The following is a 17105-nucleotide window of genomic DNA, read 5'->3' as shown; positions in this document are numbered from 1 at the left end:
ATAAAGAACATCTGTAGCCTTTGTTTATTAGCATTTTCTTAGCTTATTCTTGTCCCTGTAGCTGTTATTTATCCTCAGCAAGTGGCAGGCTGCACACATCTTTTCATCATCAGGCTGAAATAGATGGAATTTCTTGCCTAAAACATCCATGCTGGTTTTTTTGCAGGGATTTGGTCATGGCTTTTGGTGGAGATGGGAGCAGTTTCACGCAGGGTGGGTTCACTGTAGGTTGGGGACATCAGAGTCTGAGTCCACAATCCCAAATTCACAAGCAGCCTTAAGGCAGGAGATCATGATGGGCCTCTGAGCAAGTGCCATGTCTTTGCCTCACCCTTAAAACTTCTGAGTCCATTTTTTTCACATTTTTCCTGTGGGAGTTAGGTTCCTGCTCTGCCATTTCCAGCCTTAATTTCCTTTGACTCAGGGGGCAACTGAACCCCCCCAGAACTGTGCTAGGAATAGCCCAGATTAAAAAAACCAAGAACTTCACTCAGGAGGTTTCTAAAGGCAAACAAAGCCAAAAAGACGTCTGCCAGCAGTAAAACTAAAGAGAGATGAAGAGGGAGGATAAAGACCCACTTCCAGAGGGGTTCGTTCCCTCACGATGGCCGGCTGGGTCACCTTCAGGCTTCCCTCCAAACCTCCATTCCCAAGCTGAGGTGTCACAGGGACAGAACGGAGGGGCCTTGCTCCCCCCCACCGGCAGAGCCTCCCGGGCCCAGGAGCCGCCACTCAACCTCCGCCCTTCATTTCCCTCGCGGCCAGGGGAGAGCGGGACCAAACCTGGACGAGCCAGGAACTATCACCCGGACACCGTCACCTCGACACTGTCGCCACTACCGGTGCTCTGCAGCCTGGCAGGACCCGCCCAGCCCGGCGGAAGCGGTCGGAAGTGGGCGGGAAAGCGGCTGAGGGGAAGGGGCGCGGCCGTGCCCCGTGCTGAGTGGACGGAGGGGAGGGAAGGGCTCTGAGGCTGCCCTGCTGTTCCCGTCCTAGGGCTGGAGGCGGGAAAGATGTTTTCCTCCCGAAGCCGATACTTAGTGTTCTTTCAGTATTTTGGCACTAAATATAGGTAGGTGCCTCAGGTTCCTCCTCAGCTCCTTGGGTCAGAAGCGAACCGTGTTGCGGCCCTGGCCCTTGGCGGGGGTTTAGTCGGGGGGGGGGGGGGGAAGGAAGAGAAGGGGAGGGAAGAGGTGAAAGGAGGGAAGGAGGGTTGAGTGCAAGAGGATAAATCCTTACCTGAGTAGATGACAGCAGACAGGGAGCTGGTTTGTGTTCACTGCTGTTGTGTAGGAGAATTAAGGAGGGGGTGGTTTAGGTAGGAAATGCATAGAACGGGCGAAGGGAGAACTTCAGAGGGCAGAGAAGGTGGCAAACTTGGGCCATCGGCCTCTGGGGGGAAGTTGAGTTCCTGTGGCCCCTGCAGTGCTGGTTTGTTGGGCACCCGGTGGTGTGGCCATTCTCAGAGGTTCAGATACCTGCAGGTGAAGGGATCCATGGCCTGAGTCCTGCAGGATTTACCTGAGGTTGGGCTTCCCCAGGCATTAACCATCCCACATGCATGGCTCTGCTTTTTTACACCAAAAACTGCATGGGAGAACATGCACATCTCCATCTCATGGCGTTTTGCCTATCTTTATGAGGGTTTTGCAGAATAACACCATCATATGCCAAAACCCACAGTTCTTTTGCAGTGCACTGTGTCACTGCAAGTGCTGACCTCGGTTACTCCGAGTAGGAGTAGGTTGTGTTTAGCCTTAGGGCGTATCTCTGCTCTTCAGCTTTGGTGAAGGGCTGTGACTTCTGTAGTAGAGAAGAAAGCTCATCACAAACCATCTTCACAGTCTTTTTGTCCCTTGGTGACATCCACAGGGCCCAAAAGAAAGGGACCTGCAACTGATGACCAGCTCTTATTATTATATATATATTATTAATATATATATTATTATTCCTGGCCCTGGAATAATTTAATCTGCAAACTCTTTACTTGTGGAATTTGTCTGCCTTATCTTCGAACACATCAGCCTCTATCTGAAGGCCTAGTCCAGAGTGTAACATCTGAAGATTCTTATTTCCAGTCTCCTTGCATGCAAATAACCACTACATCTGTTTTCCTCTCCATTGATCAAAGTGTCTGGTCCCTGCAAGTTCTGTAAGAAGATCAGGGGCACTCAATGGCAAAAACCTTGATGACTGTCCCCCACTAACATGAGGATGTGTGGGTAGACTTTGTAAAGGCCTTGGGTCTTGACACCCTCAATAACTATAGTATTTGATTTGCTCTGCAGTGGGGTTATGGAGACTTCGAATGATCAGTCAGTAGTTGGAGTCCAGAATTATTTGGAGGTAGGTCCTTACTAATCATATTGTCATTAAAAGGAAGCTGTTGGAAAGCTGGGCTGGGAGCAGACTTGCTCTCCCCTCCAGTCACTCTGTGACTGTGGCCAAGATATTTCCACACTGTGCCCTGGTTTGCCGTGTGAGTGTGATGGTTCTTGCATGCTCTCGCTCAGTTGTCTGCAGAAGGAAAGTGTGATGAAATATGGTTTGGATGAGTTCTCAGGATATATTTGTATGGGTTCTTGTCTGAGAGCGTTGTGGAGAAAGTGTATAAATATTGCGCAGATCTTGAAAGAAGAGCCCCAGAGGACTTTCCATCTCATTTATCTAATCCTCTGAACTATCCAGTGTCTCAGCCCCAGGCGCCGGACTTTGGGTGAGCCCAGCAGTTGTTTTGCATTATCCAAGTAACTTGTATTTTAACAGGAGAATGGGTAGGATGGGTGATTAAAGGAGAAAAGAAGAAGATGAAAAAAAAAAAAAAAAAAAAGAAAAGAAAAAGATAAACTTATTTGGTGTTGTCTTTTCATAGTATCAGCACTTTTGCAGGCCAGTTCTGGGATATGTGCTTTACTTTCATGTGGTGGTATTGATGCTGGGCACTGCTGAGCAGGGCTGAGTCTATTAGAACCACATGGGAAGTCTTAGAGCAACTTTAATGAAAAACTTCTGGAGCCTGTAGGAACTGATCTTGCTCCTTTTCTGGGCAGCCTTGAACTTCACAACTTTCCAAAGCCAGGAAGGCAACTGAAGGGAAGGGCAAAATTAAAATTGTAATGAGATCCGTACTGTGTTCTAAATATGTTCAGACATTTGTTTGCAGTTAGGCAATCAGATAACCTGTGAGGTGTAGATCTTGTGTTCCAGCACAAGTATAGTGGTCTGGTTTGTGGGTGTCTATTAAAGCCCTCTGTGTGATAAGGTAAAATGTCTGGAGTGGGGCTGAGCAGAAGGCCTGGCTATGAGCCATCAGGAACTGTATCATTCCAAACACCAAACTTTTGCAGTCCTCAGTACTGCTATGTGACTGTCTGGAGGAAATGGAAACTTGCTCTAGTTCAAGGGCAGAACTAGAGACACCTTTGTAGAGGTAGCAGTAGTAATCTGAAATGCGGATCTGTATCATTTTGGTCCAGAACAAGGGACATTTCAGCATGATTCCATTTTGTGTTGGCTTTCAGAGGGCAGCGCAGAATCTAAAACCCATCGTTCCCATCAAGTTCTGCATCTCCAGCCGAACAGACACTGGTGTCCACGCACTCTGCAATTCTGCTCACCTTGACATCCAGAGGGAACCAGGGAAGCCAGCTTTTCAGGAGAAACAGCTCATCCACTGTCTTAATAAACACCTCAAGTCCGAGCCAATCCGGTGAGTTGGTGGCAAGTCAAAAATCTTTTCTTTTGCCTTGTTGGAGACAGGAGGAATTGGGGCAATGAGAAGGATGTACTTTTGGAGGAGATCTTTGTATCTAATACATTGCCATTTCTAGTTAGGTGGCTTCAGGCTTTTTTTCTTCAACCTTCTCTAAAATTCAAACTGTTAAAAAGGTGAAGAATGCCATGAGTCTTCATATACCAGGAGTCTTTCAAAAAATGGGCTCTTATTAGGAAATGTGGCTGCTGGAATAAATGTTGGAAAGACATTCCTAGCTAGAAAAGCCTCTGGTAGCAATTGCATCTGCCAGGAAAGGAAGCTTGCCTTGAAGAATCCTGTGAGCATAAACAGGCTTTTCTGAAAGCCCTGTATTATCAAAGGGAGGGAAAGAATTGTTATTTAATAAAAATCACAGAAGTGTTAACAAGAGAAGCTCAAGGTAGATTAAATGCTTGTGGAGGCACTTAGAGGAAAATAAATTTTAAAAAGGTTTAGAACTTGGAGAGGGGAGATTTAGATTAGATATTAGGAGGAAATTATTTAGTATGAGGGTGGTGAGCCCCTGACTGCCCAGAGAAGTTGTGGCTGCCCCATCCCTGGCAGTGCTGAAGGCCAGGTTGGAGGGGGCTTGGAACAACCTGGGCTGGTGGGAGGTGTCCCTGCCCATGGCTGGATCTGGATGACCTTTAAGGTCCCTCCCAACCCCAGCCATTCTATGATTTCTCTCCATCTCACTCTTTTCTGTCCCAACAGCATTTTGAAAGCCCATCGAGTGACCAACGGCTTCCACGCGCGCTTCTCAGCACTGTCGAGAACCTACGTGTACCGACTGCTGACGGGCTGTGCTCATCCCTCTGAGATACCTGTGTTTGAAAGGGACCTTTGCTGGGCTCCTCCAGGACAGTAAGGGTGTTCCATCAAACCTCTGGAAAAGCTTAGCTCTTGGGGGAAGCAGGGAGGGAGTAATTTCATCACATGTGAGACCAAATTTCCTGCTTGTATTGACAAGATTTCCCTGTGGAAATCAGTACAGCTGCACTGAGTGATGATCACAGAAACTTAAGATGTTGAGTTCATTTTGTCTGTGTTGTCTGCTGGACCTGTGTCAGACATCTTTAGCACTGCTGAAAGTCTCAGTGACTCAGTTCAGAGTCCACCAACAACTTCCTGTGTCCCTCCACACAGAAGTGAGGAGGGCTTCTTCAGATGACCTTTGCCAATTCCTACAGCAAACCCAGAGGGGCAGCTGGCTGAAGGAGCAGCCCTCTGATGTGATGCAGACAGGCAGAATTGCCTTGCACAGCAGATCTGAGAGTTTGAGGTGTGACCATAGAGACAGCCAGGAATGAAGGATGAGAATTCTTTTTTTTATTGTTCCCTAGCCCTGTTTTTGGTAGCCACTGTGTGTTAATCTGCTTTCTCATTCCCTACCTGATTGCATGTATGCTGAAATAGTAAAAGCCAATGACTGAGCAACCCTACAATAACAAACCAGTGTCTCTAGCTCAGTATTTGTGTTCTTGGAGTAGTCTCTGAGTCTCAGAGTGCTTACATATGCAAGGGAAGTTCAGTGCCATTTAAAAAATACAACCTGGGATATGATAAACAGTGGGTGAGGAAAAAACAAACAAACCCAGAAAGTTAATTTGTTGTTTTCCTTTTGTTTACATTGTGCTGAGATAAACATACATTCAGGAAAAAGGGAGTTTTCCACCACATTGTAGAAAAACAGGTTTGTAGCCAGTTATGGTAATTTCAGCCCCACTGCTGGAATAACAATTGTGGGCAGTGGAAAATAATGTAATCTCAGCTGTCTTAGCAGAGGCATGAAGATGACATTGTCCTAACATTAAATTGCCGACCTACTTTTCTGTGGGCTGTGGAAGGGAAAAATAAATACAAAATTGCAAAATTAGATGTTAGGGGCTTTATGAAAAAGCATTTAATTTAATCCAGACACTGCTGCTCATTTTCTCAAACGGCAATGTCACATAAAGGGTAGGGTGAGAGTGTTCTGAATGGGAGGTGTTTTACTAAAAGGTAGGATGTTTGGACTGCTAGTAGTGGAGAAGCTCTCTCTTAGTGTGTGCACATCTGGTGTGCAAAACACATAATAGATATTAAACATCTGTAGTCATCTTAATTGCCAACTAAGTGTCATCAGGTGTGACCAGGATTCTGTAAGGGCTAGTTGTGAAAAAAAGTTAATGATGCTGGAAAAACACATCTCTTTTGTTTGTTTGTTTGTTTTTTCTTCAGAAACATTTGGATTTCTGTGAAGACATGAACAGTTGAAGCCATAGATCATACATAATTGCTCAGGCCTGTCTTAGGAGAAATTTACAAAAAAGGAATAAAACTAAGTATCTGTTCAGCACATCTATCAGTAAATCTGTACCAGCTCCTTTGCTCGACACTATTTTGAACAGACCCAGATACTTAGATGAAGAAACTTGTCAAGAAAGATACTTGACATTCTGAATTTTACCCTTAGCCCTTTCTTTGCATCTCCATCTTAGGCTTACCCTGGCTTCATCTTTAACAGTTTGCTCACTCATTCCACTTCTGTTGCTTCCTAATTTAATCTTCTGGCCATTGCAAATCTAAGGTTTGGAAAGCCATCACAGTGTTGGGTTCCTACCTGGCAATGGTTTTCAGTTTATAAGATCCAGATACTGCAGAGGATTTTGGTTCTCTTGCCCTACGCTGTAGCCAGCCATTTGAACCGAGTTATTTAAGTGCTCTAAGCAGCACAGCAGGATAAAGGTTTGTGTAAAAGCCTGTGCCTGCCAACCCCTCAGCGAGCCTGGGGTTTGGAATACCTTCAGACCTCAGGTCACTTGGCATCTTGGTTTGTGGTTCAGGCCGTTACAAGAGAAACTCCATCTTGCAGAATTTGTTTCCAGAATGCTGCAATGAGAAACCTGTGTACCAGGTTTATGAACCTCAATTCACTGGATTGTGACCCACCTAGCACACCACCTGATCCTCTTTTCCTTTGCAGCTTTAATTCTCTGAATGTGCCTGCCATGCAGGAGGCAGCACAGTTCCTGCTGGGAACCCACGACTTCAGCACCTTCCGCTCGCTTAACTCCAAAACACCTTTTCAGCCTCCAGTCAGAACCCTCCTCCAGGCAGACATCCAGCCCTCTCCTGGTTTCCTGTCCCACCACTATGAACACAGGTAAGAGCTCAGGTACTCGACCCAGGAGCTGCTCTCATCAGATCCTGCTTGCTTTGTCTAAAAATCTGCTTCGAGCTCTGACCTCTTTGTTTGCTATGCATTGTCTTCACAGCCCTGCAAGGGTGTCAGCAGGGTTCTTCTGCCTAGTGACAGCTTGGAAAGGACATTTCTTTCCCTCTCCTCCCTGATGTCCTCAGGGAGAAAGATGAGTGGGAATGAAGGCAAGGAAACTGGTCCAGTTGTTCATGCATTAAAAGGCAGGATGTTATAAACTGGTGTATGGAATCTGGCACAGAGCAATTCCTATGAGGTGCTTCCAGCATTTACACATTTTGGTTGCTAAAGACCAGCTCTGCTAGGGAATGGGATTTATTTTTTTCCCCTGTTGCTGTCCTAGTTTTGTCTAAAGACTGCAAATAAAAGCCAAAAAAACCACCAAAACCAAAACACAACCAAACCAAACACCTAGGTGACTGCTGTAGCTCTGCAGATCTGTGCAGCTCACACCAATAACTCCTACTATGTATCCAGGGGATGAAGAAAAATCCAATATTCCTCAGTCATTACATAAACAAAAGTTTGAGTTTCAGGTTCTTTCAGGACCAGGTCTTGCAATATTGAAATTATGTGGCTGAATGTACTTTCTCTCTAGCAGAAACTGAAGGTTTTTTCCTAGAAAGATGATGGGTATTTATCATATGAATGTGGCTTTTGCTTTCATGCTGGCTTCTGCCACAGATATGTGGCTGTTGTGTTTCAGCTTGAAAGCAAACTTTGCTGTTTTCTGTCTTTAAATACCATTTTCCTGCTTTCCCATTAGGAAAACACCCTTTTCTTTGCAGTTTTACCCAAAGACCCTCCATGAGATTTGAATACCTGCTGAGCTGTTTGGGACAAGACGTGCCATACTCCGGGCTCCCCAGCCTCCCTGCAGTCTGCAAACAGCCCCCTGTTCCTTTCCCTGGGTCTTAAAACTGTGTATTTTGCTAGCAGCACTGTAAGAGAAAAAAATTAAAGGACACAAGTAGCAGTGAAAGGTTTCATCCACAACATTATTTTCTCCTCTAAGATGAGTAGCATTGTAAGTGGTAATGTTTTATGTCTTCACTTTTTCTGTAAAAAAAGAAAATTGGCATTTTTTGCATAACTTGCTGCATAAACACATCCCACGTAAGTCCAAAAACAGCTTGCAAGAGAGAGATGAATATTCAGGGAGTGGCTTTGAGAAGACTGGTCTGAAGGTGTTAAAATGCTATTTGACTCTCTTAGAATACTTCCTTAGTAATGACCTCAACTGACTTTTCTGATCTAGAGAAAAAAGTTGTAATGTTTGGGTCTTTGTGACAAGCTAGGTGCCGTTTGGTTGGATTTTATTTGTTGGTTCAGGACTTTTTTAATTACTGACTCCTAGTTTTAATCTGTAAAACTCCTATGGGAGTAGCTGCAGCCATGGAGCTCAGTGTTTGCTTGCCCATCCTGCAAATCTGCCTGCCAGAGCATGAGTATTTCCTCACTGCAGTAGCAGAATGAACTGTTCCTGCAGTGAAAGGGCTGGGATAACAGTTAAAGCTTATAAATAGATTTTTTTTTCAATTTATTTTTTTTTAGCCTAATCTAAGGAGCTTTATTTTCTATTTCAGAGGGAAGAATCCATAGAATGATCATCCATGGTCTCTTAGTCAAATAATGCAGCTTTTCTTTCTCATCTTTTCCTTCCTTTCTGAACTTATACCAATCTTCTGAATTGACCTCTTGTTTGTTTAAAAGGCTGTTAAAAATTACTCCTTCCATCAAACTCAGTTGCTCAGCAACAGTGGCAGTGGAGTTACTGTCGCACCCATACCAAATGCTCTTGGATGCTCTGGATGTGTTGAGAGACCTAGCCCCATCACTTGTTCCTAGTGATTGCTCTGTCACCTGGTTTTTAGATGAATATTTATTATTCATTGCAAGGTGCTGGCTTCTGCTGCCAAGTGGTACAAGACAGATGGATTTTTTTTGCTGGTAAGCAAAATTATCTGAGAGCTTGACAGGAAAAACAAAATTTCCCTCTTATAAAAAAATATCTTGTTATCTTTCAGTGTCTACAAGATACCTTTCCTAAGTATCTTCACCCATCTTATGTAGCTTAATATATCTCATCAAGACAACTGAGACAGGAGAATCATGGCTAAAAGTGTGTGCAGTTTGATGAGAGGGGGATTTGTTTCTGTTTAAAACAAAATAGTCTCTTGTGCTGTGCTTCAGAGGTGAGCTGTGCTGGGCATTTGCACACGTGTGTAGCAGTGCACATGTCTCTGCACACCCTCTGCAGCAAGCTGGTGGAGAGCAGACTCTTCATGACAGAAACCTTATTTCCTGACATAAAGAGGAATCTGGGGGCAGGAGCTGCCTCTGCATATGCCAACATACACAGCAGGGAGGGCTAAAAGCAGAAATTTATCTGTAAATCCTGTGAAAAAACAGCTTGTGGCTGCTCCCTGCGACGATTATTTCAGTTTCTCTTCCTGATAGCCCTGAGAACCACACTGTCCATGCTTCATTTTTCTTTGGTGGCACACAGGAGCTGTCTACTCTCCCAGGGAAGGGGAAGCTTCTTCCTTGGTGCTCAGGTGTTTCAGCAAACCCAGGCTGTCCATCCCCCACACACAGGTTGCAGCTGCATCCTTGCTCTGATGCAGCTGGATTCATTAGGCACGCCTGTGTCCTGACATGCTGGTCCTGGCCTTTTCCCTCAGCATGTGGGTGTCACAGTAGGCACTGCTGGGTGTTGGAATTCATTCTGCAAAGCCTGGGCGGGCTGCATGACCCTCTGAAGCCAGCTCCAAGTTAAACGGTAGTTGCTTTGCTCTGGTGGGTTATTTCTTCCTTTTTCCAGGAGGCATCACTGCATTCCTCAAATCCAGCAGTACCTCAGCAGACTGCTAAGTAAGTTCCACCTTACCCTTTCATGTGAGTGGTCATATCTGTAGGTGTAAGGCAGCAGGAAGATCAATCCCCAGAAAACAAGGTCCAAACAGAACAAGCAGGAATTGTTTCAGCCCAGAAAATAGCTGTATCTAAGCAGCAAATGAGCAGGATGGTGTTTGAAAGCTCATGATGCTGTTTCAGGTTAACTTGGTGCTATGCAGCAGCTAATTTGTTTGATTCACATTTATCCTTCTCTTGTGGATAAGAAGAACTATTTGAAATGTGATTTTAAACACTTTTTTTTTTGTTCCTTTTCTTAGGAAACTGGAGTTTTGGGAGGTGAAGTTCAGGAGCAGATCATTTCTTTACCGGCAGGTACTGAGATGCTGCACTCAGTGCACAATTTGCCTCCAAGAGCCAAAGTGTCATTGTTGCTGTAATTAAGGATCAGTTCAGCAATGTCACATCCCCATGTAGAGCTATCCCTGTTGTAGAGCTGGTGTTAGAGCTGTGTGACACACACAGGGAGCTAGCAATCCGTTCAGTAATTTGTTTGGTCCACTATAGCCAGATTCTCCTAAGTTCATGTCTTGAATGAATGTCTAAAGTCACACAATTGTGGGAGGTTTCATTTTCTGCAATTTTTGTTCTTGCAGTCTGAGTGGTACAAACCAACAGACATATGTTCTTGCTCTGCTGGATGGCACTGGGCCCAGCAAATACTGCCTGAAATTTTACTTTTTTGGTCTGGAGCATGAAGTAATTCTCAGTGTTCCACAAAGCAGAGACAGGAAGACCTGATTCAGCTACCCAGGCATGGCTGCAGGATCTTTCCCTCTGCCATGCTGCCCCATCTGTACTGGGTTTTCTCTGAAATAACTCCAGTGGGGTTTTTTGCTGCTACTCTCAGTGGACATGGCTCTCTCCACAGCTTAATGGATCACCTCATTAGGAAAGAGTGATCCATTTCTGGCTGTTCCCAGCCTGCCTGTCCTGGCCATGGTCACCCTCTAGAGACAGAACAGGAAAGAGAGGACTTGTTTTTTGGAGGAAAGCAGGGGGTGTTTTGTGGGTATGGTTAACAGCTATTTTTTATTCTGTTCTGACTAGCCCAATTTGGTTTTTAGCCTGTGGCAAGCAATGGGCTGGAAGCTCTCTTGAGAGTGGGTATCTGGATATGAGCAAGGGGAGAACAACACTTTTGAGAAGGGCTTGATAGATCCAGCAAAAATGTGCTTCATCAGATGCTCTTGTGAGAGGGAGGAAATGCTGATAACCCATTTGGTGCATTAGAAAGGAAAAGCTGCTCAGTGCCAGTGCAGAGAGAACGATTACTGCAGCACAGCTCTGATGCCCCCTGTGAGCCTTGCAGTGAGTCTGCACACACTGAACTTACCCCCTTCTATCTGAGCATCTGCGGCTGCCCTCTGCCATAAAGAAGGAAACTAGACTAGATGGACCTCTGATCTCACCTCACAAAGCTGCTCTGAGTATTGACATATGCAAGTTTTTATTGGAGAAAAGAGTTAAACAGCCCCAGAAGCTGCATGTTCGTATTTTTGTAGCCACCAAGCAGGTGGCTATTTCTGATGGGTCCCATTAGTCTGCAGTTACTAACTGCAAGTTTGGAGACATCACAAACTAAAAACTTTGTGAGCTAAAAGGCTCACAAAAGTCTCAGCATACAATGACCTCTAGTGAGGGATGGATAAAACAGCATCTGTCAGGTGCTGCTTCTCTGTGCCATCTGCTTCAAGGCTCTTAGTGCTCCACAAGTTTAAGATCAGAACACACACGGAGAGACAGTGCTTGCCTTTGGATAAAGCCACCCCAAGCTGTCTGTTTTTCCAGGTCCGAAGAATGGTTGGGGCTCTCGTTGCAGTTGGCCAGGGAAAGTTAACACCTCAAGATATAAAGGAGTTACTGGAGATAAAAGATTCACAGGCTTTTCCATCATATGCCATGGCTCCTCCATCTGGACTCTTTCTAAAAGCAGTGGAATACAATGAAGCAGGTAGGTGGATGCAGGATTCTTTTTGTAGGAGTCAGACCTAATCCTGCAGGGAGCAATGACACCCACAGCCTTCCTCTGGGTGCCTGTGGCTCACAGACTTGTTCATCCACACCTACATCATAGCTGATGGCCCCAAGCATAGGGGAGTTTACAGCACATGCTGTGCAAAACTTTCTTTTCCCTGGTAATTTTCTGTCAAGAGCAGCTGGGTTGACAGTGACTTAGAGATCTCATGTGAATGACACTTGAAATTTTCAAATTCTTCTTCTGCCCCGGATTTTGTACAAAGACCAAATTTGCTGTATCTCAGCACCTATAGATCTGTTTCTGTTCACTCATTTCTCCCCTTGGTATTTATGAGAGGATTCTACAGAGAGCAGATCATCCTTTTGTTCTGATGGGAGCTCTCAATTTAACAGCACCTGATCAAAACTATTGAATTTTTTTTAGCTTAATAAAAAGAGAGAGAGGACAAGTTTGGAGAAATGGATGCCATGGAAGTTTGACATTAATGCCAGGGACAGCAGGTTCTTAAAACTGCAAGGATTAATCTCTCTGATGAATCCAGTCCCCATGAAATGTAGCTGTGCTTTTCCTATTCATGCTGGCTATGGAGCTGTCTGTGCCAGTGGGGAAGGAGCCTGGGTGGGAAATGAGGCCTGCAGATCTGAAGTGCTTTCAGGTGGTTTCAGTGCCATCTTTTCCCCTAAATGAATGTTTTCTTTTTTTTTCCTCTCAGATTTGGAAAGTACCATTTCCCCAGGAGAATAGCAGTTCTGTGAGTTGTGTCTGAAGGACTGTTGTGGATGTGATGGAGGTTTGCCCAGCACTCCTTACACAATACATGATCTTGTCTCAATAAAAATCATTGACTGTAGTCATCTTCCTATCATTTGTCCTTGCCCTTTGAGACTGCCAAGGGAACAGGAAGAGTAACTCCATGCTGCTTTTAGATAACTGCTTTTTTTAACCTTTTTTTTTTTTTTTCTGAAATTTTGATGCCTGTCTTTTTCTTTGTGTGTGGGGTGTTACCTGGTGGTATCTATGTGCCCCTCCTTGCTCGGTTGGTGAGAAGCAGCAGCTCTTCAGTCTCCTTTGCCTCCCCTGCCCCATGGATGACTTTGCAGGTTTCTGTCTTATCTTCCACAGCTGCAGGGCTGTACTTCGAACCTGGAAAAGAGAGATGTTTAGTGGCCCAGCCAGGCCTGGGTTTGTTGTAATTTTTTACTTCTGTGCATACAAACCCATTGCTCTTAGGTGAGAGACCTATGTAAGCAGATCCTACACTTGCCTGCTTAAAGTGAAACCGCTTGTTTTCTCTTTCTACTCTTAGTTACCATCTTGGGTGTTTTTTACTGTATTAGGTAGTGGGGGGGGGGGGGGGGGGAAGTGTGATTTCAGAGTTTCCTTTGGAAAGTACTCAACCACCTTGGTGTTTTTGTACTTTCAGTGGCTCCACTTTAGGGACACTGGGTACTATAGCTGGGTTTGATTTCTCTACTGCCTTTAATGGCTTCTGTTTGGCTTAATTACTCAGATTTCTTTTATATTTGATTGAGAGATGCTGCAGCTTATTGCTTATGATGCAAGTGACCTTTCTAAAGAATCCTACTTACTTAGTGCCTCTTTCCCAGATTTCAAACCCACAAACTAGTCCCTTTGTAACTGAGTGATGGTTTCTCTCTGCAGCATGCCTGCAGAGGAGGTTCAGGGTGCTGAAAATTCACCAAGTGTCAGCTTAGGGATAACAAGTGTGGGTGGGAAGGATGGAAAAAACCCTTTTGGTGGTTGATGGAACCTTTTGTTTTTTGATGGAAAAATACCTCAGATTGTCTGCAAGCATATTGTCAGGTCCTGCTTGTATTTTTTGCCTCTACTGCTTTTCTTTTTTCCTGGGACTCCTTTAGAATCCATGGCTGCAATTGTTCAAGGACAGGATGGTAACACACACCTCAGCAGTGACACAGGGATCGTGGCAGGACTTAGGAATGGGCAATTAATTGCAGAACTGCTGAAGTTCTCCAGTACTGCTTCAATTGCTAGCCCACCCTTAGCCAAAGCTATAACTTTCTCTGTTTTTTCTGGAGAGTGGAATTGCTACCTCTGTTATCTCAGTATTGTCACCCTGGGGTGATGTCAGTGCAAGTAAAAACTCTGCCTGTAGTGTAAACTTGAAATGTTTGTGTTTTAAGTGACTTATTCTCTCTTACAGCAACACCACTAATATCCCAGGCACTGACTTCTGAAGGAGACTTCAGCAGGCTGAACATTGCTGAGTTGAACTCTAACTCTTACCCACTTGAGATGAACTAAAATGAGAACCTCCTGAGGTAAGGGATGCCTTAAAGCTTCTATCCTGTGTTGGAAATCCCTATACTCCAGCAGGGATCATGGCATATGATCCCTGGGAAGGAGTCTCTGATGAGACAGTTGGCAATGCCAGTTTAGAATTCAGTTTGGAAGCAGACTTCCAGTGTTTCTTGTTTTCCTGTCATCTACAGCATTGTCTTTGTGGTGGGACTGACAGAGAATGTCTTAGCTCTGTACCTCCTGTCCTACAAAGTGAAGCACGCTTCTTCCTACGCGTACATGATTCATCTGGCTCTGGTAGATGCCTTGTTTGTGTGTGTGTTACCTTTTAAAATCCATTACCACCTCAATCAGAACAACTGGATCTTTGGGGACATGGCCTGCAGGATAACTGGCACTCTGTACTACATCAACATCCACTTCAGCATTGCCATCTTCCCCTGCATTTGTGTCGACTGCTACATCGCTGTGCTGCATCCCCTCACCTACATCCAGATCAGAGTCACCCATTACATGGGGGTGGTCACAATCCTTTGGGTGGTGGCTCTCAGTGTCATGATTCTACTGATCCTTGGAGATCCCTTCCACAACAGTGGAGTAAAGAACACAACACCATGTTTTGAGAACTCTGATACCAGTAGCTGGACTTCTCACATGGCACCTTACAACATCCTGGCTTTAGTTTTTGGGTTTCTGACCCCATTTTCCATCATTCTGATTCTCTATCCTCTTATTGCTAAGAAGATCTCCCAGATCAAACACAGCATTTGTAAGAGAAAGGCCTTGAGCACCATCTGCATCATCTTGCTCATTTCTACTTTGTGCTTCCTTCCCTATCACCTCACATTTTAATGAGACTACAGGTCATCCCGAACAAGTCATTTAACAGCTGCATTTACAAAATCATAAGGGTCACCTTAGCCCTGTCGAGTTTCAACCCTTGCCTTAACCCATTCTGGTACTACTTCACCTCCTCCAGAAAGCAGTGGTACTTCAACTTCAGGTCTAAAATGGTGTACACAATCTGTGACCAGAAAATGGGGGAGTTCTATATTTATCAGTTGCACCAGAAACATGAAAATAAGAAACACAGAGATAGAATCAACTGATCTACTTAAAATAAGAAAGAGTTTTCATCTTTCCAACTGTTTCTTTGAAAACAAACCTGTGAAATCTACCACATTTCTTATTCAGGAGCTGTTACATCAAGGCAACACTGGTGGGAAGTCCCACACAGCTGTGTGTTTCTATCAGCCTGCTGGGACACTCCCTGGGGAGCTATCTCCATGTTCATTGAAGTTCTGGCCTCCTTCAGCTTAATTTTGGGGTTGGTAAGAGAACTCGGGGGCTCTCTTCCAGAGGGCTGTACACCCAAGGAAAGGGTTACTTCAAAGAAACCAGCCTCCTCCTGGCCACTGCTGCTGAAAGCTAAGTGGATGGGGCAGTCAGCTTGGCTTTCCCTAGTTTGGAGGGCTCCTGTGTGTTCTCCCTAGGGGCACACCAGCCAGCTGGGTTCACAGAGGCTTTCTGCCTGCATTCCAGGGCCAAATAAGGGCTTCTCCTCCCTTCCTGTGCATCAATCCATTAGCTTCCCTGGGAGTGTTTCAGTCCAGGCTTTCTAGCATCTAAATTCTCCAGATTCAAGCTAGGTATCTGTTAATGCAAGTTTATACGATAATAAATCCAAGCATGTATCAGGAGCAGTAGTAAACAAGCTCTGACACCCCCCCCAGGAAGTGAGGGAGGTGACTGTGGGAGCTGGCACAGCTCCTCAAATTGTGCAGTCCTGTCCAGATGTCACAGTTTATATCACAAAGTGTATCTGACCCCTTCCACCCCTTCTCTTGTACCCACACAGCTTCTGAGAACTGCTGAGTTTTCCACCCTGTGAAATGTTGAGACTTGGGAGAGAATTTATCATTTGTGTGTTATCAAGAGTCACCAGAAAACCAGGGGCCTGGCTGATAAACCTGCTGCAAAGCTAACCCTGTGCTCAAAAGGACAGGATATTGGTAACACATCAACAGCCTCACTATTCTGTTCCTTCCCACACCACTCCCAAGCTTCATGAACTGTGTTTCACAAAAAGTGCCATGGACCTTAAGGAGAGAGAGAGCTTTGGTTACTGTGGCTGTCAGACTGTGTCTCTGTATGATGTGAGCTCTCTGCACAACACTGGACAGCTTCTGCCTGTATTCAGCCAGTTGTCCAATGGCAGCTGATGCCACAGTCTACTCTCTGGTTAAGCACAGGAGGGAAGAGGCTTGGAAAATGTGAAGCTTGAGGGTCTGGGTTTGTGGAACAAGAAATATATATTTGGATAGCAAGCAAGGGCCTTGAGCTTGTGAGGCTGTATTTATCAGTTAAAGTAAATCAATAAACCACTTCTGCAAGTAGAGATGCACACAGAAGAAAATCAAGAGCAGATCTCCAATTATCATTAATGGAGCTAAAGCTTCAGCTATATGGCTTATGTTAGGATGGGCCTGACCTGCCTTGCTGCTGTGTGTAGTCAATCATATTAACAGCCAATCACCAGTGCTGGGTCAGCCACCCACCTCCCCATTGCTGTCTTGTGCTCAGCTTGGAGGAATTCTTCAAATCTGAGTGAGAAAATCTGCTCCAACTTCTCTAAAATAATTGAAAATAATGATTCCTGTGTTCCTCTGCTTGACTGGGCTTGGCAAGGCAAATGCAGATCCTTGCACATGTAAAATGGAGATGGAAAGAGCATCTGGAAAAGGCATTAGGACAAATTACATTACACTTGCATTTTAATTGTGAAGCTTTGAAAGCTTCTTGTTTCCCTCAGCACTGCTGAGGTTTGTGGGGAACTGAGCTGTGGGAGGGGAGAACACTAAGTATCTCTTACCTTAGTGAGTAAGCAACTCAAAGCTTCTTCCTCAGGACCCTCTAAAAGCAGGTGTAATGGAGAGGTTTCCCATGGGGGCAGAGCCCAGCACTGCCACTGC

The 17105-nt window shown here is 45.0% G+C and overlaps 2 protein-coding genes across 2 annotated transcripts; both read left to right on the top strand.

Moving 5' to 3' along the window:
* The first annotated feature begins 893 nt into the window (after positions 1-893).
* On the top strand, positions 894-12700 carry PUSL1 (pseudouridine synthase like 1). The gene is made up of 8 exons (XM_071766700.1): positions 894-1072; positions 2289-2346; positions 3522-3709; positions 4469-4618; positions 6720-6899; positions 10130-10184; positions 11661-11823; positions 12563-12700. The coding sequence occupies exons 1-8, from the start codon at positions 1014-1016 to the stop codon at positions 12592-12594; spliced, it is 885 nt and encodes a 294-aa protein (XP_071622801.1). The 5' UTR covers positions 894-1013; the 3' UTR covers positions 12595-12700.
* A 1256-nt stretch (positions 12701-13956) lies between these two features.
* LOC139807021 (lysophosphatidic acid receptor 6-like) lies at positions 13957-17007 on the top strand. Its single transcript, XM_071767449.1, is given in 3 exon segments — positions 13957-13988; positions 14325-14977; positions 14980-17007. Coding segments are annotated over 3 exon segments (948 nt in total). The 3' UTR covers positions 15243-17007.
* Positions 17008-17105: the final 98 nt, after the last annotated feature.

The sequence above is a fragment of the Heliangelus exortis genome, chromosome 23 (genome assembly GCF_036169615.1).
Source record: "Heliangelus exortis chromosome 23, bHelExo1.hap1, whole genome shotgun sequence".
NCBI classification, from domain to species: domain Eukaryota; kingdom Metazoa; phylum Chordata; class Aves; order Apodiformes; family Trochilidae; genus Heliangelus; species Heliangelus exortis.
Note: the sequence above shows the minus strand (reverse complement) of the source record. Positions and strands in the feature narration are given on the sequence as shown.

Bases quoted from the DNA above. Each gene is read 5' to 3' on its own strand.
- PUSL1 (XM_071766700.1), top strand. From the start codon at position 1,014: ATGTTTTCCTCCCGAAGCCGATACTTAGTGTTCTTTCAGTATTTTGGC. The intron at 2,347-3,521 runs GTAGGTCCTTAC...GTTGGCTTTCAG, and splicing joins GAGTCCAGAATTATTTGGAG to AGGGCAGCGCAGAATCTAAA. The intron at 10,185-11,660 runs GTACTGAGATGC...CTGTTTTTCCAG, and splicing joins GATCATTTCTTTACCGGCAG to GTCCGAAGAATGGTTGGGGC.